This window comes from Lupinus angustifolius, chromosome LG03 (assembly GCF_001865875.1).
Source record: "Lupinus angustifolius cultivar Tanjil chromosome LG03, LupAngTanjil_v1.0, whole genome shotgun sequence".
Lineage (NCBI taxonomy): Eukaryota > Viridiplantae > Streptophyta > Magnoliopsida > Fabales > Fabaceae > Lupinus > Lupinus angustifolius.
The window spans coordinates 24,426,934-24,450,983 of NC_032011.1; the positions used below are offsets into that span (position 1 = coordinate 24,426,934).

At 25.0% G+C, this 24,050-nt stretch overlaps 2 protein-coding genes and 1 pseudogene across 3 annotated transcripts in view; 2 read left to right on the forward strand and 1 right to left on the reverse strand.

Annotated features, from left to right (window-relative positions):
• LOC109343905 (probable carboxylesterase 2) overlaps positions 1 to 13,609 on the forward strand; it is an 18,715-nt gene extending 5,106 nt beyond the window's left edge. Inside the window, exon 3 of one of the 2 annotated variants that reach the window (XM_019582424.1) lies at positions 13,598 to 13,609. The gene's annotated coding sequence lies outside the window, so the exon portion shown is untranslated. Of the gene's footprint in view, positions 1 to 12,074; positions 12,086 to 13,597 lie in introns of those variants that run through there. The other variant, XM_019582423.1, reaches the window with a different exon arrangement.
• On the reverse strand, positions 1,812 to 9,706 carry LOC109343913 (annotated as a pseudogene).
• On the forward strand, positions 15,268 to 18,929 carry LOC109343914 (polyadenylate-binding protein RBP47C-like). The gene is made up of 6 exons (XM_019582434.1): positions 15,268 to 15,736; positions 16,647 to 17,112; positions 17,459 to 17,514; positions 17,599 to 17,729; positions 17,829 to 17,925; positions 18,472 to 18,929. Exons 1-6 carry the CDS (start codon positions 15,377 to 15,379, stop codon positions 18,643 to 18,645), a joined length of 1,284 nt encoding a protein of 427 aa, XP_019437979.1. The 5' UTR covers positions 15,268 to 15,376; the 3' UTR covers positions 18,646 to 18,929.

A 24,050-nucleotide genomic window follows, 5' to 3' on the forward strand; every position in this document is an offset into this window, starting at 1 on the left:
ACTTTCCTCATCCGCCCACAACTTCCCCACTATTCGACTATCAGTGGCTGCAACATTTTGAAAATCCTCTGACTCTTGCACTATAATATTTCCACTCTGGGAATCTGATTCCACATCTTCAACTGAGTTTTCCACTCTTGTTGTATCCAATTCATTATCATCATGGCTATCAAAGTTCCCCCTAGATTTTGGTGAGATTACCAGTCTTTCCATATCTTTATAATTATCCTCCACTTCTTTCTCAATTTCCAAATTAATGATTAGATCATTGATTTCATTCCCCTTTGGAGCTACCACCTCTACCTTTGTCTTTTTGCTCCTATTCTTTATAGCCCCCTCTGCATCCTGATTTTGAATGTTCCCGCGACATTGCGCAACCATGTGGCCTATGGTTTGACATTCTTGACAGAAGTTTGGCAAGTTCTCATATTCGATGGAAACAAAGAAAGCAAATCCTTCCCTTTCAACAAGGATTTGCTCAGGCAGGTTTGTCTTTAAGTTGATTTCCACCAAGACTCTGGCAAAATGGCCAAATGATCTTGTGTGAGTTGCATCATCTAACGAGATTGGAGTCCCTATACCTCCTGCTATAGAGAAAAGAATTTTCGGGCTCCAGTACTCTTGAGGAAGATTGTGAATCTTTATCCAGCATTGAGAATGTGACAATTTTTGCAGGTTTGGGTTAAAATCAGGAGACCAAAGAAAGAGCCTAAGGAATCCAGGTTTCAAGCTCCAAGATCCCACTGCACACACATTCCTCATATCCTCCATTGAGGAGAATGCGAAATCATAAAAGCCCTTACCTAGTGAAATCATAGTCCACTTCCCAATGTTGCTCCACAAAGCTTGGAGCTTATTTTTCAGATCTGTGAACTTCATAGGAGAATCTCCTTTTGACAAGATGAGTCGTCCATGAAGATGGTTTTTGCATCTTCGTAGCCCTGATTGATATTCATCTTCAGGGATTTTGATGGCAATGGCGTCCCCCTTTATGCAGGGTTGAGGAAGTTGTGAAGCAGTTATGTCACATGAAGCTTTTAAAGCTTGAGCAAAAGACATTTTCTTTGGTGATGCTGGGGCATTTTTGTGGACCATTTGATCCTCCTGAATCCCATTATTCATGTCACCCAGGAAGCCCCACGGTATGAAGTTAGTTGTCATGATGAAGAAGAAGATGATTCCCAGAATGTTGGAGATAACAAATTAAATTATTTTTATTTCTCACTTGTTTTTATCTTTTATTTCTAAAACCAACTGAAAACAAAAAATTGTGACATGATTGTCAAAATAACATTATTTATTTTCATTAAGATGAATTCCAACATTAAAAAATGCAGCAAATTTATATCTGGGCAGGAATGCTATCTAAAAACATGCCCCCGTAAACAAAATTATAAAGTAAAAGTGTAATTTAAAAGAAATAAAAAATAAACCAATTGGGGAGAAGATGCTTTAAAATACATAGAGATAGATATATATTAATAATCACAATAACAAAAATTCCAAACTAAGAACCTAAGAATGAAGCACATATACATATGTGAGATATATACTGCTTCAATTTAACAATTTCTTTATCGAAGCAATAGAATAGGATGAGTAATCGACTTAATAACTAAATAATAAATTATGACATAAGGAAATTAAAAGGATAAGAATTAGGAAGAGTTGATTTTGGTTTCCCCGCGAAAATTAAAAGATTGAATATAAAATCAATCAGACCTTGGCAAAATATAATTCGCTTTTATTACAGTCTTAACAATAAAATGCATATAAATAATTCACTTTTAATTTACATTTTACACGATTAGAACGCATTCCCAAATCCACAATAGAAGCATTAAAATGAAAAGGGGAAAAAATGAATAAATGACATTGACAATTTTTATTGAACAACATTAGATAGAATGAGTCCCAAAAATAGCTTGAACACATGAACTTATGATTCATAAACAACGAACGAACGTTTCATTCAATAAATGGCATCTTAGTGTGAGGGGATTTCATTTCTCGGAACCTCCTCTCTAGTGAAAGTATTTTTGCAAACCTACAAGATTAAACCAATGTTAAATCTAATGTATAATTGACTAATACATATAAATAATATATATATATATATATATATATATATATATATATATATATATATATATATATATATATATATATATATATATATATATATATATATATATATATATATATATATATATATATATATATATATATATATATATATATATATATATATATATATATATATATATATATATATATATATATATATATATATATATATATATATATATATATATATATATATATATATATATATATATATATATATATATATATATATATATATATATATATATATATATATATATATATATATATATATATATATATATATATATATATATATATATATATATATATATATATATATATATATATATATATATATATATATATATATATATATATATATATATATATATATATATATATATATATATATATATATATATATATATATATATATATATATATATATATATATATATATATATATATATATATATATATATATATATATATATATATATATATATATATATATATATATATATATATATATATATATATATATATATATATATATATATATATATATATATATATATATATATATATATATATATATATATATATATATATATATATATATATATATATATATATATATATATATATATATATATATATATATATATATATATATATATATATATATATATATATATATATATATATATATATATATATATATATATATATATATATATATATATATATATATATATATATATATATATATATATATATATATATATATATATATATATATATATATATATATATATATATATATATATATATATATATATATATATATATATATATATATATATATATATATATATATATATATATATATATATATATATATATATATATATATATATATATATATATATATATATATATATATATATATATATATATATATATATATATATATATATATATATATATATATATATATATATATATATATATATATATATATATATATATATATATATATATATATATATATATATATATATATATATATATATATATATATATATATATATATATATATATATATATATATATATATATATATATATATATATATATATATATATATATATATATATATATATATATATATATATATATATATATATATATATATATATATATATATATATATATATATATATATATATATATATATATATATATATATATATATATATATATATATATATATATATATATATATATATATATATATATATATATATATATATATATATATATATATATATATATATATATATATATATATATATATATATATATATATATATATATATATATATATATATATATATATATATATATATATATATATATATATATATATATATATATATATATATATATATATATATATATATATATATATATATATATATATATATATATATATATATATATATATATATATATATATATATATATATATATATATATATATATATATATATATATATATATATATATATATATATATATATATATATATATATATATATATATATATATATATATATATATATATATATATATATATATATATATATATATATATATATATATATATATATATATATATATATATATATATATATATATATATATATATATATATATATATATATATATATATATATATATATATATATATATATATATATATATATATATATATATATATATATATATATATATATATATATATATATATATATATATATATATATATATATATATATATATATATATATATATATATATATATATATATATATATATATATATATATATATATATATATATATATATATATATATATATATATATATATATATATATATATATATATATATATATATATATATATATATATATATATATATATATATATATATATATATATATATATATATATATATATATATATATATATATATATATATATATATATATATATATATATATATATATATATATATATATATATATATATATATATATATATATATATATATATATATATATATATATATATATATATATATATATATATATATATATATATATATATATATATATATATATATATATATATATATATATATATATATATATATATATATATATATATATATATATATATATATATATATATATATATATATATATATATATATATATATATATATATATATATATATATATATATATATATATATATATATATATATATATATATATATATATATATATATATATATATATATATATATATATATATATATATATATATATATATATATATATATATATATATATATATATATATATATATATATATATATATATATATATATATATATATATATATATATATATATATATATATATATATATATATATATATATATATATATATATATATATATATATATATATATATATATATATATATATATATATATATATATATATATATATATATATATATATATATATATATATATATATATATATATATATATATATATATATATATATATATATATATATATATATATATATATATATATATATATATATATATATATATATATATATATATATATATATATATATATATATATATATATATATATATATATATATATATATATATATATATATATATATATATATATATATATATATATATATATATATATATATATATATATATATATATATATATATATATATATATATATATATATATATATATATATATATATATATATATATATATATATATATATATATATATATATATATATATATATATATATATATATATATATATATATATATATATATATATATATATATATATATATATATATATATATATATATATATATATATATATATATATATATATATATATATATATATATATATATATATATATATATATATATATATATATATATATATATATATATATATATATATATATATATATATATATATATATATATATATATATATATATATATATATATATATATATATATATATATATATATATATATATATATATATATATATATATATATATATATATATATATATATATATATATATATATATATATATATATATATATATATATATATATATATATATATATATATATATATATATATATATATATATATATATATATATATATATATATATATATATATATATATATATATATATATATATATATATATATATATATATATATATATATATATATATATATATATATATATATATATATATATATATATATATATATATATATATATATATATATATATATATATATATATATATATATATATATATATATATATATATATATATATATATATATATATATATATATATATATATATATATATATATATATATATATATATATATATATATATATATATATATATATATATATATATATATATATATATATATATATATATATATATATATATATATATATATATATATATATATATATATATATATATATATATATATATATATATATATATATATATATATATATATATATATATATATATATATATATATATATATATATATATATATATATATATATATATATATATATATATATATATATATATATATATATATATATATATATATATATATATATATATATATATATATATATATATATATATATATATATATATATATATATATATATATATATATATATATATATATATATATATATATATATATATATATATATATATATATATATATATATATATATATATATATATATATATATATATATATATATATATATATATATATATATATATATATATATATATATATATATATATATATATATATATATATATATATATATATATATATATATATATATATATATATATATATATATATATATATATATATATATATATATATATATATATATATATATATATATATATATATATATATATATATATATATATATATATATATATATATATATATATATATATATATATATATATATATATATATATATATATATATATATATATATATATATATATATATATATATATATATATATATATATATATATATATATATATATATATATATATATATATATATATATATATATATATATATATATATATATATATATATATATATATATATATATATATATATATATATATATATATATATATATATATATATATATATATATATATATATATATATATATATATATATATATATATATATATATATATATATATATATATATATATATATATATATATATATATATATATATATATATATATATATATATATATATATATATATATATATATATATATATATATATATATATATATATATATATATATATATATATATATATATATATATATATATATATATATATATATATATATATATATATATATATATATATATATATATATATATATATATATATATATATATATATATATATATATATATATATATATATATATATATATATATATATATATATATATATATATATATATATATATATATATATATATATATATATATATATATATATATATATATATATATATATATATATATATATATATATATATATATATATATATATATATATATATATATATATATATATATATATATATATATATATATATATATATATATATATATATATATATATATATATATATATATATATATATATATATATATATATATATATATATATATATATATATATATATATATATATATATATATATATATATATATATATATATATATATATATATATATATATATATATATATATATATATATATATAACTGAAATGCAATATAATAGGCGTACGTATTTTTTATCCCATTATTAATTATAATATACATGTAGTTTTTAATCTCACCTTGTTAGAGCATCTTCATTGCTACCCGTATTTTCCATTGGCTCAGAAAGACCACTCTCTAAGTTGACCCTAGATACTGGTTTCTTCAATAACCTTTCACCAATTTGGCATAGTTTCTCCAAATTATTTTTTGAGTGCAAATATCTACCGAAGAATCTGTACCAGTCAATGTATCATCCTGCATGTTATCGTTTGAATTTCACAACATGGTTAGCTCAAATATAATTAACTAATTATTTAATCACTTATGATCTATATTTAACTTAACCAATTATTTATAATGTAACATGCCTGTATTAGGAGATAATTATCTTCTGAATGGAATGCTCGAGTGACAGTTGAAAGATGAATATCAACAAGATCTGAACTGGATTGAGAAAACGCATCAATTAAGGGACTACAACCACTGTGATTTAACCAATCCAAAACACCCCATTTAGCAGCCATGTTTGCATTGAATTTATGTTCATTCTTGGGTGTCCCTGTTCCTAATGAAATTATGAGGAATCGACCATAGTCCAATCCCTTGATCGGAAAGAAATCTGGATTATCATTAATAATCTGCTTCATTACTTCATTCATTGCAACTAAAGTCTGTATCATAAGTGTCCAAAAAACAAATTAGTGATGTTTGCAAAACAATATATAATAATAATATTAGCTTTCTTAACCTAAGAGTACGGATAAACAGTTAAAAATGATAACTCATACAAAATATTACTTTTTTATACCCCATTAAAAAAAACCCTATAATAATAATAAGTCAAAAGAATAGTGTTTAATGTACACATACCGGGTTATTTGCACAAACACCACCATCAATAAGGTTGAATTCGTGTATCTTCCCTTCAGGATCTTGGTTCTTGAAGTAGTAAGCAGGAAGATAAGTAGGTGCAGCAGAGGTACTAATGCATATATCAGAGAGTTGAGCATTCATATAAGGGGATCTCTTGATCTGATAAGAAGAGAAAATGGTTGGTTGCAATGTCTTGATGTCAAAGGTAGGAATCACAACGTTGGTGAGTGTCTCATGCACACGAGTTTCTCTCAGCTTCTCTTTTACCTCCCCATGTAGGTATTTCCCATTATATTTTGGTCCTCTTAATGATTCTATTAACTTTCCTACTCTTGACCCCCATAAGCCCATGTGTTCAATTCATGCAAGTTAATTATATATACATCTAGGATTAAAATAAGAAATAAAATACTACTGAGTTTTAGTAAAATTATATAAATCATTTATTCTTTTTATAAATATACATAAATCACTCCTAATTATATACATGCATTAATATATTACGCTGATAATTACTCCCGTAGAAGAGATAAATGTAATTTCTTACACAAAAATTGATAACGAGTGTAGTGAAGTTAAACAAAATATGATATATTGTAAACACAAATCCAAATAGTATAAAAGTTGATGTCTATTCATTATTTTGACTAGTTACAATATAATATAAGAGTAATTTAAACATCTCCTTAGAATTATTGATGCATTTTGTAACGAACAAAAAATAATGAATATATATTGACTCTAAGCTTATACTACTTGAACTTATTGTAACAATATACCATATTTTGTTTAACTTAATTACATTTGTTACTATTTTATTTGTTTGAGAAATGACACTTATCGCTCTTAAATGGTACTCAGTAGAATATATGTATATAATTATAATGGTTTATGTACATTTAAAAAATGGAGGATAATATATATAATTTTATTAAAACTAAGGAGACGTGAATCTAAATTACTATAAAATAAATAGATAGATGAATAATTGGTACTTTTGTTGTGGGAAAATATCTGGGCCATGTTCCAAATAAAAGGGTTTGATATCCTTGGCTGCAAAAAGTGGTCGTTTTTCTTCATTTGGAGCACTTAACATAGCAGTTACAAGACCACCTGTGCTTGTTCCAGTGATTACATCAAAGTAATCTGCAAGTCTTGCATCCTCACCATCCAATTCCTGCACTTATTAATATACACTTTCTACACTTAATTAAAACCACAAGACAATGCAATGCATCATCCATGTTTAATAGGCATCGTTATCTTATATAAATGAGTATAAATACATTCTTACACGTTAATGTAATTAATGGTATATAATATATACCTGAAGTTTAGATTCAAGGAAAGCAAGAATGGTTGCGGGGATAATGCCCCTAATACCACCTCCATCAATGCTGAGAATAGTGATTAGGTTTCCATAGGTTGGAGGCTGAATTTGTAGAAGGGATGATTTTGTTCTCTCCATAATATATTGATCACAAAAATACTAAATATTTGAAAATTTTGGAAGGTTTTGTGTGTGCTTCTTGTTGCAAGCAAAGAAAAAAGAAAAACTGAAAGCTTATGATTTGTTTGCAGTTGGAAAATGGAATGCTAGAATTTGCTATATAGAATAATAATGCTCAAGAAATATAGCTTGATTCAAGTTATGTGTTTGTTATTTAGATAGCTCTCCTTGATGCCCTATTTATAGGGGTTTTAGATTGCTTTGTAGAGTAATGGCTTGGTGAAAGTTTTGTATACTCATCATGGCCTAGCGTTGAATATTCTTAATATGTCCAAAAATGGCCTTTAAATAATAATAATTAGACAAAGAGGGAAAATTAATGTTTTAATAGTATTGGTAAGATTGGACTAGGGAGTGTGAGGAGTAGATCAACAAATATTTAAAAGTCTAAAAGAATGAGCCATATAATATGAAATTTACTTCTCAACATGTTCATTATGCAGAAGTATGTCAAACCAAGTGAATAGAGTTACATTTGACTCTGATAATATGTTAATCTTTCATTTGAGAGTCATATGGTGGTCAAATGACAAGAGTGGAGGGCTTAGAGAGTGAAGTGATAATGATGTTAATGGTTCAAATCTCACATACCATAAAATACTAACATACTAACATTTTTGTCTATAAAAAAATATTTCATCTCAAAATCAATTCACAATAAGAGTAATAGCTCAATATATATTTAAACAATTCAAAAAGGAGAGGCAGATGCGATGCAGTCCGAAACACAAAGGGTTGATAAGTGCCAAACCTAGAACGAAATCACAAGTTCGCAAGCATTAAACCTGACAGATAAAACTCTAAATTCTACCAGAAAGAGAAAACTCTTGAACTTTTATTTAAGGATAAGATAAAACTAGATGGCCACGTCCCAAAAGTGATTAAATAGTTAAAGGAAAGCCTAATGCAAAATTATCCAAAAAAAAGAAATAAAACTTGCTAAAATTATTAAAATGACGTTATTGGGCCTGAAACGGATTCAAATGGCCTAAAAAGCTTATACCTCACAGCAACTCGATGATTTGTGTTTGTTGGTCCAATTCCTTGCCCAAAAAAGTATAATAATTATCATTCTAACATTGGATGTCAAACTTACGCAAATCCTATCGATCATTTCCTACGAACGACTTTGTCTTCAATATACACAATCAGTCTTCCTATGTGAAGATGATGTGTCCCAACAAAAATATAGCTAATGAAAAATGGGGAAAGAAGAAGAAAAACTATTGCTCCATGACATCATTTTATATAGTAGGATATTCTCCATTACTAGAGAGAAGTACACTGTTACACTAGTTTTAAGGATAAAAATGTTATTGGCAATATAAATATAATATAATTATTACTTCATTCTAGTTTTTGTCTTATTTTACACAATACTTCCATTTCGTGTGGAGAGGAGTTTGGATCCATTTTATATATAGGAAATGATTTCTTCAAAAGTTGTCCATTAACGAATGGGTCATAGCATAAGGTTGTTCATCACGTAACATATAACAATTAAATAGAGGACTTTAAATAAATAGAACTGCATAGTTCAGTTACATCCAGTATGGAACCATTTGTAAGTTTTCTACCACAGGTTTGGCACAAAGCATTTCCCAGAGGTAATAGGTCTTTTGCGTGAGAAATTAGTAACATTTATCCACGTGCCTAGTAATTAACAAAGCCAAATCGAATGGGATAAAGTTCTGAATAAGTGGTGGCTGATTTGTTCAATGAAAATATAATTGACCACGAGAACATGAATAGTTCCCCTACAATAATAGGCTTTCCCAATTTGGTTGGTGTGTTTGAATTCAACCACCAAATAATAATCTTTCCCAAGTAAAGTGGGATAGGTAAAGCACTTAATTAAGAAAAGGAAATAGATAGTTCTAACTAATTATAGCCTCAAACTCCAGAATAAAAATTTGTTATCTCGAATCATATATTAGAAGTTATTACATACACAATAAAAGTATGTCATGTTAATTAAAAAATTTAAAATTTATCATTAATATTGTTTTTGCTCAATTATAATTGGTGTCAAATGTCATATGGAGCAATAGATATTTGTTCTAACCCATATATATAGGATGACAATTGTCTCACTAGGATTGTGTGGTCCATATTCATTACCTTTAGATTGGAATTAAGTTTTGCACAACAATGCATAAGATTAAATGCTAGGAAAAGGATGTTAGGTTATGAATGTTATATATGTGTAAGGTTTTTATTTTGCTACCCAGCACTAGGCATGGAACTTAGCCTATATTATATAATACTAGCTAATATTATCATATGACAACAGATAATTACAAAATTGATAATGTCGTCTACATGATGCTTTGTTGGAGCTGACAATAGAGTATTGTCTCACTACTTTAACTCGTGGAGTCATAATTTAGTTTTAAAGATTTTTTTAAGAAAATAAATCATGTTTTTTCACAAGAGTGTTCACCAATAGATAATTGAAGATTAATGGTTATTGAAGTGAAACTTGTGAATTTAGTAGCATCTCTTTAACAATATTTTTTATCATATATAAATCAAGTATTTGACCCAAGTATAACTATTTAGAAATTGTGCTAGTAAAAAAAATGCCAATATAACCGTTTTACCCTAATCCTAACACTATGCACAAAAAAGGGGTTAAAATTATGATTTTAAGGTTTATGTATTGTTATTATAAAAAACTCTATTCAATTATTATATCGTCTATCATTTATGTATGTTAATGTTATTTTTTAAGTGATAATTAAAAATTAATGGTAGATGATATATGTGGAAAAAAATCTTGGAGAATAGTTTATTTTCTTCTAAAATTATTCTATTTAAAAATATTTGTTAAATTCAACATGCATTTCATTTATCAATTTACTTCAGAAGCTCAATGCTTTGGGCCACAAATTCTCCTAAGAGCATCACTGATGGACCTCAAACATGGAGAACTCACATCAAATCAGAAAGGCCCAATAGTTGCCAATTGTCACGTGAAATGCAACACCTTCTTTCTTCTCCTTTTGTTTTTCTAGCACTTCCAATGATATCTTCTCATCCTATTGGTAAAGAACTAATATTTTTTGAGGTGTATAGTTGTTCCTCCCATCAAGTGTCGTTCTAAAAAATTGAACCACTAATTTTTTGATCATACTAGGATCTAGCGAGACTTTATACCACTAAATCAATTCCTCCTTAATTCTCTTTTTGTTTTGTTCCAACAGCAGGAAAAATTAAGAATGCATTTAATAGATTTATTTTGTCCACTAAACTGTTTGTAGAGTTGTATTATTTTGACATAAGTTTTGGGTAAATCTATTATTCTAACACAATATAGATTTATTTTTATCTTTTATATTTTATCTTCTTTATATAAACAAGTTAAAAATAAAGAAATACAAACAAAATGTATTTAATAGTCGATTATAATTATTGTTAACAATATTAATCTATAAGACTAACATTGTGTTTCTTTCGGCAGAGAATAAAAGATGACATGACTCTCACACTATAATGCTTTTTGGTGGGACCCAGATTATTTCATCATTTGATGGTCACGAACTTCCCCAGCTTGAGAATCCAACCACTAGTTTTCAAGAACCTATCAAATATTCCCATAATGCAAATAATGCAAAAGTTGAAATTTTGAAACCATCAAATTCATTTGACTTGGTTCTTGTATTGGTACAACTTGCAGCAATTTCAAGGGTCCACCGGAATCTACGTGGGGTTTAGAATTGGAAACCATTACTCATTGTACTTGCAATTGGGTTTTATAGTGTTTATTTAGGTAAGCATTGAGAATCATGTTTAGATTCTTACCCCAGTCACATGAGATATTTATGAAATTAAAGTAAATTGTTATTTTGAAATTGTTTATTTAGAATTTTGTATGTGATATATTTAATTTTTCCATAAAACTTATTTGTTTCAGTATGTTAATGGGGTACCACTATTACAAATTTCTTATTATAGAAATTCCTTTGTTTTAGTGTGCATCTAGGAATCTCTTAGAAGTTCAACTCCTCTCCGATATTTGAGAAGATTCGCATTCATTCCCCGTCCAATCTTCTTAAGGTAGCATAATAATGGAAAAGTTCACAATTACAATTAACATTAATTTCCACGTGTTGATTAATATTGCATTGGAAATTTATGTTGAGCCTGTTCTCTAGTGACCTGCATATATATACCCCTCTCATATACAATATTTTGCAAGCACTCTCTTCACACATAACTTAATAATTTCATATACTCACACATCAAAAGTCTTCCCACGAAGCCTCTTACACTCTATATAATGGCTAATTCGAAGCTAGTATACATTGTCATTTATATTCTTCTTGCCTCCATGATTTTTAATGAATTTATAATTCCAACTATAGGAAGGCCACTGAAAATTGAGAACAAGGAGCATTTAGTGTCAACCTATGGAAACAGTGTCCAAGAAATGGCTACAGTGGTACAAAATATTGTGCGGTCCGGCCGCCACATCTTAGAACTCGGAGGCGATGACTTCCGACCAACGGATCCAGGGCATAGTCCTGGTGCTGGACATTCCTCCCCAAACTACAATGTAGTTCCAAAAGCCTTAGATATATATCATGCATGTTTGGTTTTATGATGGTATATTCCACAATTGTGTTGCAACTACATTCCATAATTGTGTTACGACTGTAATCACCGCAATTTAAAATATGTACATATATAGTAATTTGCGGTTATAGTTGCTAGTTTGTCATTCTATTTTATATATTTAGTCGAGGGATTAATATCATATGCATAGATAACCATGGTTGTTGAATGTATATACTTTATGCTCTCCTTCTTCATCTTAGACTTAGTTAAGAAGCTTGTAAAAAATCAGCTGTTGGTTCATCTCATTTTCTTTTGTTTTTATATCTTCTATTGAATCTATGTAAACATATATATGTATGATTATAATAATGATGATGGTGCTTGGGTAAATATGATGTTATTCTTTGGATATCAATTTTTTATTTTTGTGAAACAGAACAAATACAAATTATACTAACTGCAAGTATTTTTACTAACAATCAATGACAAATTAATTTGTCTTTCACACATTACAACTATAGTCTACTCCTTCACCGATTAATATTTAATAATCTTCTCATTTTTACTCAACATATTAAAGATATTTGAGATATCATTTTATTTAGTCTTTTATCATGTTACATAGGTTGACTTTGTGTTTTATCATTTTATTTTCTTGTTCAACTAATATACCTTGATACAAGGAGTAGACCACAAGAACTTCTATTTATTTAACAATAAATTTGTCCTGTTTTATAAAAAATAGTATAATTTACCACTAGTATTATCTTTGATTTTTCTAACCCTTCTGCTACCAGGATCACCCAAAAATACTTAAACACGTGACGAATTTATGGATTATTGGATTTATTCTCATAATAGTAATCACTCATTAGCATTAATGTTTATAAATGCTTATGCACCAAAAACAAAATTGCACGTATTGATGTTGAGTTTCCTAGTACATAGAGAGTGATACAGATCTGATTCCTAGGCAAATTTCCTCTTACGTCAATTTTCACTGCCATTAACTTATCCCACTATCACTGAAACTGTGAAAAAGTACTCATGATTGAATAAATAAAGTAAAATAAATAAATTAAATAAACAAAAAGAAAGATAAAAGATAATATTGAAGCCCATAACCTAATCCAAGGGTGAAAACGACAATCAACATCATAATTCATCTTCTTTCTTATACCTCTTCACTTCCCTTTTTATTCTTTCTTTTTTCACTCTTTAATATCTGAATCTCCCATATTCATTTCAATACTATAAACAAAACAATAAGAGAAAGTGATGCAATCCAACGGCTCTGATTCACAAGCGACGGAGCAGAATCAACAACAACGGCAAACGCCGCCGCAGCCGCAGCCTCAGGCAGTGGCAGTGCCACATCACTGGGTGCCGATGCAATACCCTGCTGCGGCGATGGTAATGCACCACCCTATGTTACCGGCTCAACATTACGCGGCGGCGCCACCCTCGCCCTACGTGCCTTACCACCATCATTACCAAAACCAGGTTTCTCCGGCGCACGTGCCTCACCATTACAATCGTCATAGTTCAAGTGCAGAGAACAAGACCATATGGATCGGTGATTTGCATCATTGGATGGATGAAAATTATCTCCACCGTTGTTTCGCTTCCACCACCGAGGTTTTTTTATTTTCTCTTTCTGTTATATTATAATCTTTCTTTTTCGTCTGTTATAGAACACGTTCAAACACACTGCATATATTAGTGCGTTTTTGCTGATTGTTTTTTTAGTTTGTTTCACGAACGTAAAAACTGTTCTTGTTTTTGTGTGTGCACTTTCTGCGTAGTTCAATCTAGTGTATGAGACTGTGAGTTATCAACCTTATGAAAAGCTCAGAGTGAAGCTCTCTCTCCATGTTGTAAACGCATAATTTTGATTTTTTTTTATAGTGAAGTTGTTTTTTTAATGTTCTAAATGTGGTATAACCTAAGAAGAAGAGAAAGTTCAAAATAATTATCTTTATTGACACCTTCTTTGACACTCCTACTTGTTTTACTACTTTTGATTATTTGTATTAGATAAAAATGTCACAACAATTAGACAAAATATTAGCATTTTATCATGCTTACAATATGATTCAAGAAAACTTTTAAAACATTGTTCTTCTATTATAATTTAAGGATTGATTTTTTTTAATAATCTTATGTTAAAATCTATATCTACTGTTAAGAAACTTTCAAGGAATAACTTGCATGATTGATTTAGGCTTCTGTATCAACCTCAATAATTAGAAGGGGGTTGTTTTTTCCTTTTTATTGGATTAATATGTTGGAAGTAAAGACTGAATAGTTTTTGTTGAGATAAGATTGGTCTATGCTCTTGTGACTTGGATTTGAGTGGTGAAGGTTCCAGGTAAAATTGTTGCTGGTACCTAGTTGAAACCAAAAGGTGACAATAACTGTTGCTATTAAAGTTTTATGAAAAAGATAATCTAAAGTTTGAAGGCTTAACTTGTTATCATTCCTCTGCTTCACATTTTGTTAAAAACAGAACAACTGTTGCATCTTACTATCTTAATTTTGTTTGCAGATTTCTTCCATTAAGGTTATTCGCAATAAACAGACTGGTCTATCAGAGGGATATGGATTTGTTGAATTCTATTCACACAGCACAGCTAAGAAGGTTCTAGAGAATTATGCTGGAATTTTGATGCCCAACGCCGACCAACTTTTTCGCCTGAACTGGGCAACATTTAGCGCAGGGGACAAGCGATCCGATAATGTTCCACATCTTTCGATTTTTGTAGGAGATTTAGCTGCAGATGTCACAGATAGCTTATTGCATGAAACTTTTTCTAGTAAATATCCTTCTGTTAAAGCTGCAAAGGTTGTTTTTGATGCCAATAATGGGCGTTCAAAGGGTTATGGTTTCGTCCGATTCGGTGATGATAATGAGAGGTCTCAGGCTATGACTGAAATGAATGGTGTTTACTGTTCTACCAGGCCTATGCGCATTGGTGCTGCAACTCCTAGGAAATCCTCTGGCTATCAACAAGGTATGGCAAATCACATGATTATCATCTTCAAACTTTACTCTCTAAAGAAAATACAAGAAATGGATATTGTACATTCCATTCAAATAAAATATTTCAAGACACTTCAGTCTAACATTGAACTACTTATATGAGGTCTTATGGTTAGAATGATTATTTCATTTTGATTATTAAAAAAAGGTATTTCCATGTCTTTATGAACATGTTGCTTAAAATGACACTTATTATTGCAAAATGGTGAGTTTTTATTGCAAAATATAATATGTTCAGTTTTTTTACTACATGCTGCTTCAAGAGTCTGAAATATCTCTACTAGCAGGGTATTGATTATGTCTGTTTCTTTATATAGTAGGACAGGGAAATAGCACATCAGGCCAATCTGAAGCTGATTCTACCAACACAACTGTAAATCTTTAATATATTTGGTAAGTTCGATTTAAATTTTTCTTAGTGATTTGACACTGTTTTTCTATGGATTGTTAATTCTAGATATTTGTTGGAGGACTCGACCCTAGTGTTACAGCAGAGGATCTTAGGCACCCCTTCTCTCAGTATGGTGAGATATTTTCTGTTAAGATACCTGTTGGAAAAGGATGTGGTTTTGTACAATTTGCCAACAGGTAAAAAGTTTTGGCCTTTTCAAGTCTATGCAAATTCATAGATGTCATAGTTTTTAATCTCAAATATGATTACTACTAACATTATGAACAACCTTCCAGAAATAATGCAGAAGATGCTTTGCAGAAGCTGGATGGAACAACCATTGGCAAGCAAACTATTCGTCTTTCTTGGGGCCGCAATCCGGCAAATAAACAAGTAATCTCTCTTTCACACACACGAATAACGATTTCAAAGCTAACAGATCGCGTTTCTGGCAACAAAGTAGAGGTTTATAGCACATAGTATTTGTACTTTGTGCAGTAAACCTGAAAGTTATTGTGCACACAAAGAAAATGGTTCTATTCAATGATTCACAGCAAATGAAATTTTCTAATCTGTATTTTGTGTAGGACTAGTAACTACTCCATCTTCTAATAGCATGGCCACAACCACAAGATATAGTGATATACAACCAACTTTGTAAGACAAGGTTTGACAACATTTTTTTAGAAACAAGAAAAAATGTCTCACATTTTCTCTTTCAAGACGATATAGTCAAACTTGTTGTACAAAATTGATTGCACACAACATTTTTGCAAAACATATATAGCACATGTTACACTGAAAGTAGATTAAAAAGAGTAATAAAATCATTGTTTTTGTAGTCAATTAAAATAGCTTGCATCACATTGTCTTTATGCTGTCTATCATTAAATTGCATATGCATCATTGTATCTCACTTGGAATAAATTTATGTAACAGTTTAGAGTGGATTTCGGTAGTCCCTGGAATGGAGCATATTATGGGGCATATTATGGGGCCTCTATTTATGATGGTTATGGATATGCTATGTCAGCTACTCATGACCCAAGTATATATGCTGCTACCTATGGGACTTACCCTATTTATGGAGGCCAACAACAACAAGTAAGCTGAATTAAGTGCACTGCATGAGTTGTTCTCACAACAGCATAAGGTTTAGATGAACAATTAACTTCTCTACCTTGTAACTTGCTTGATCTGCTGAATTTCTAAGAAGCCATCCTAATTGTGAAGTGGAGTTGAGTTTTGAGAGGTAGCACTATAGGATTCAATTAATCATTCGTTAGACTTTTGTAGGAGTAATGAGGAACTTAAGCTTGTTTACTGAAAGTAATTATCTTAAGTATGTTAACACGGTTTATACTTTATAATAAAGCAAAATGACATCATTTAATCTATGTAGCCGACTTCCCTGACGGGTTAGAATTTGATTGTTATTGTTATATTTTTATGAAATTGTACCTTGCATTGAGGTCTTGTCAGCCCAAATTCATTTTAGTTTCTGTAAGATGGGCTCTGACTGTAGGCTACATGCTAGAATTTGCTTTAGGGCCTATGACATGAGACTTTAACAAAAAGGGTCAGGCTAAAGATAGTACACTGAACTGAAGTCATAGAATGGTCTTGAAGGCAACATCTAAAATAATCACTCTAACAAGCATTATGTATCGGTAGCTATCCACTCAAACCATCGATGGTTGTTCTTGTTTTCGGTTGCATATCTGTTGTCCCATAATGAATGTCACTCCATTTACTATGATCTTATGATATTTTTAAAATATTTAAAAATTAAATTTTAATTTAAATATATATATTTTAGCAAATTATAAGGTTATGACACATTGTATGACACTCGTTGTGGGACTTATCTCTGGGACTTATCTCTGGTCTCATTAAAAGTTTGTACCTCAGCTATTTGGATTGATATCATTAATGAGCATCGTTATGATTTCAATTTGCAATGCAGACCAAAAACAAGAAAAATAACCCTAATTATAAATATTATCTATCTATGGTACATTCGGTGGTTATGCATTTGTTGAGTTTATCTTTATCAGAAGAATGGTAGGTTTACTACCCAACATGAGTGGCTTTCATTTGTCACCTTACCTAGAAAATTAGGCACCCTGCTCAACCTATTTTGCACCAAAAGAATGCGGGTCCACTCTTTTTCTACTAATCAATTTTACTTCTTTTTTTTAGTCGACTTCTTTAGATGGATGTACCGTGAGATTATTTTATTTATATTTGTAAAGTCATTTTTGTCATGTAAGAATAAAATGAAGATTGCTCTTTTTAGTAATGAAGATGATCTCTACTCATTTGTTTTTTTGGATGAAATGAAATTCTACCCTGGTTTTGCTTCTATTGCAAGAGAGGAAGGAAACATGTCCTATTCTATTCTAATGTTTGCTTCATGATTGAATTCCATTTAACGAGTTAAACTCCTCTCTATTAATGGAGAGATATATTATATTTTGTAGTATGTTTTTGAGGTTAAAATTATAATTTCAATGAAAATTAAAAATTAAAAATATAATTGTTTTTAATTTTTTAGTGTTTTTATATAACTTATCTCTTCAGTAATAGAAATGTGTCTTACTCCCATTTAACTACCTTAAAACAAAGTCATGTCTTATGATTACATCACAAACTTGATTTCCAACTTAGTGCTTGCTAGTATGCTATTTAGTCTCGTTTTTAGTGCAACACTATATAATTCCTTTATCACCAAGTATTGCCACAGTAACAGTAATGGAAATAACAGGGGACATGACAAAGTTTATTGCATCACCAAAGCAAAAGTAAGAATACTAAAGGATATATGGTTTCTAGCAGAGCTTTAAAGTACTTGTACAAATGTTGTGAGTATAGGTCAGACTTAAGAGACAGGATACTCTGTCATAGAAAGTTGTTGTTTTCATTTTCCTATTCAATAATATTCCACAAAATAATATAAAATATTAATTAATTTTTTTTCCAATTAAATGATGCATTTTGATTGGTTTGGGACATGATTGGAGACACCAATAGAAACAGGAGATCTCCATCCCAGAAGTCAGAACCAATATCATATTATAGTAGGGGTGAGCATGAGCGGGTTGGGACGAGTTAAAACTTGTCCTTACTCGGCTCTAAATATTGGTCGGACCACTTTTTTGAACCCTAGACCCGAAGCTAACCCGACCCTAAATAGCGATCGGGTCATCCTTTAATATTTACATTTTTCCATAATACCAAACATCATTCTTATTCTTATTCTTATTTAAGCCTTCTAACTTATTTTATTATTAACCAAACATTTATATTTTTTGTTTTTCCTCATTAATCTTATCTCTGTCCTTAATTTTTAGGAACATAATACATGAAATAAAAATGCCACATTTAAAAATATAATACGAATGTTCTTGTTTTGATAAGAATGAGTTAAAAACAACCAAATGGAGATTCTATAGTACTTCTACCAATCATTTTAGAGGAACCCGTTTGTAGAGAGTAGATGCTTTTCAACTTTTGTCGGTGGTTTCAGAAAAGTTTATATTATCAGCCTCGCGGCATTCTAAAGTAATACTCCACAAACCCATGGCAATGTACATGTACTACACCAAGTGGGTCTGGGTGAGGTAACAAGTTTCTAATGTCCAAACATAGTACCACACGCTTCACTGAAAAGTTTTAAACACTATAAGTAAAATCATTTTACTTATTCAGTTATTTGCTTCTTTTACATGGCATGTGGAAAAAATACTTTACAATGAAGATTTCACACCCTTTGTTAATAAGAATAACAAGAATAATTTAGCCCATGATGAAGAAATCTCATTGTTGAGACTTATAATCCAAAACAAAATAAAGTTAATAGTAACGTGAAATGAATTTTAGAAAGATTGGATTACCACGAATTATTGTTTCAACAAAATTAGACATTATTTCATCTTTGGGAATCTAGTTGATGTACAAATATGTTTAAAGTGAGTAATTTCAATTTTATTTAAAAGTAATAATATATAAAACTAATATATTTGAGTACAAGAATAATGCATAATAACTAACTATATATCTGAATTACTGGTCTTAAATTTAATTTATAAAACATTGTAATTTTTGTGTAAGAAACTAAACTTTTTCGGAGTTTGTGGTTGTCTCTCCCAATAAATACCACTCTAAGGAATCAAACTATTGACATTTTGAACATCCCAAAGATCTAACATGTCTTATACCACTAGACCAATACATTGTAAAAATTATTTATGTTATGACTTATGATGTATAAGAACAAATATGGGTTTAAAGGGGATCTTTTGAGCATAATCCACGTGATTGTGTCATAGTCATAGCTAGTGAATAGGTCTTTTCTAGAGGTACAAAGAAGAAGAAAAAAGTAATGGCTCAGCCAAAATTGGTGAATGTCATTGATCTAGCAGAGAAAAACAACATGCCTATTTCATCTCAACTGTTAAAAGAATGAGAGAGAACTTCATGAATAGTATTTTGCTGTATAAAGAAATTTTCTTTAAGCACAAGATGACATAGGCTTAGGTCATGGTCTATCATATATTTACAAATATTTTTTATGAAATCTTGTACTCCTGCACTCAACATTTTGATATCATTATTAGTTACAAGGCCCTTTTCACTTGTAATAAATAATGGGGCAACACCGGTTAATGGGAGAATTTCATTCTGGACTAGTCACATATTCCTACATGAATAAAATAATTTTTTTAAAAATAAAAGGTAATATTCTAATTAATTCGGAATAGAAAATAAGATATTACTTTATACAAGTGATCTATATCCTAATCGTACCATGAGTAATTAGCAACACTATATAATAAAGTACACAAATGTCATATTTTCACCCAGGTATCTTATGCCTTATTGAAAGGGTCAAGGGGTACGTACACAGCTCAAATCCACTGCAAAAACTAGCCCCTAGCTAAGAATTTTTTATTATGAAAATGAGGAAGAAAGACAAATATTTATTATTAAGTTTTGACCATTTTCATTTCTATTTTTGTCATGTTATTAGTCTTGACTCATGATTCTTGAGGTTGATAATTCATTGGCTATAAGAAGGATCTGCTAGCTGGAATAATAATAAAGTGTACATTCATGCTTATTCATTCATTGTCATTATAATTGGTCAAACAAGAATATTTATTAAATGATTAGTCAATTACAAACTTAACACAAATGAAATCTAATGTTCTAATTTATTTCCTCCAAAATGGGACGACACCCTCTATAGTATGTTAATAAAAACCTATAAAGCTAATGGAAAAATATTACTCTTTAAAATTTGTCCTAAGGAATAAGGATAAACTTACATATATGTCCACAAAATAATACTAACATAAAAGGAGTACAAAATGTTATTATAAAGTACCCATCTATTTTGGAAATAAATTAATGAGGAATTGGCAAGATGTATACGGTATGCCAAATACAATTATATAAAATTTCAGAGTCAAATGTGTTTATTCAAATATAGAAATGAATGATAGCACATGAGAGATTGAAATGGTTAATTTGGAAAACATTAACATGGTTGAACGTGCATCTTTTAATTGCAACGTGAGAGTGTGGGGACATAAAAGAAGAAGACACTCAAAGGTGAAGAAAACATGAATGAAGGGAAAAACCCAAGGGGTAAAAAATCTATGATTATTGATCAGACTAATGCATATTAAGAAAAGTTTTATTCTCTTCACCTAACAAGTTATATATCTTCAGAAATTGGGAAAAAAAACAAAACATCGATCATGGCATGGGAATACTTTTTTATTTCCATAATCAAAGTACTTAATCCGTAAGGGTTATAGCATGTCATCTGTTTTTTTACTTCCAAAAATTTATTCTCAAATGATGTTGTGTTGAGATTTTCGTTTATAGAGAATCAAGTACTAAAATATAACAAAAACATTATTAACTTTTGAATTTATTTTATTAAAAAATAAATTAAAATTAGAACCATTGGATTTTACTCAACTAACAAATAGTACAATGATGTACTTCTATCTATTTCTGCTAAAATATGCAGTGATTTGAGTTGGATCAAGTATATTATGTGATTTTATCCTTCTACATCAGTTCCAACATATCATGTGAATCCGAATCATATCTTCTAAGTTTGTTTGGACCTTGTTAATTGGGGCATAAAATTCCATGATTTTATCGAATTGCATAGTTTATCATATTCATTAATAAAAAATACTAACTTAAGCCATATGAATGTATAAAATCAATGCTACATATATGTTCAATTGACATGACTTTATGAACCTATTTGGTGATTGGGGTATATTAATTAATTACATATGAGATACATCTGAGGCAAAGAGCACCCACAATGGTGAAAAACTAAGTTTATAGTCAAATAAGAATGTTCTTCTTCCAATTTCACTATCGGAGAAGAACCATTTTTATGCTTATTTCGCAACAATGAACAAAATTGACATTGTTTTTATAGTTGAGACAATATTAGAAAATGAAGAGAGAGAATAAATGAATATCAA

Coding starts and splice junctions, on each gene's coding strand:
- LOC109343914 (XM_019582434.1), top strand. CDS start 15,377: ATGCAATCCAACGGCTCTGATTCACAAGCGACGGAGCAGAATCAACAA. Junction 17,515..17,598: donor CTGATTCTACCAACACAACT/GTAAATCTTTAA, acceptor TGTTAATTCTAG/ATATTTGTTGGAGGACTCGA. Junction 17,926..18,471: donor GCAATCCGGCAAATAAACAA/GTAATCTCTCTT, acceptor TTTATGTAACAG/TTTAGAGTGGATTTCGGTAG.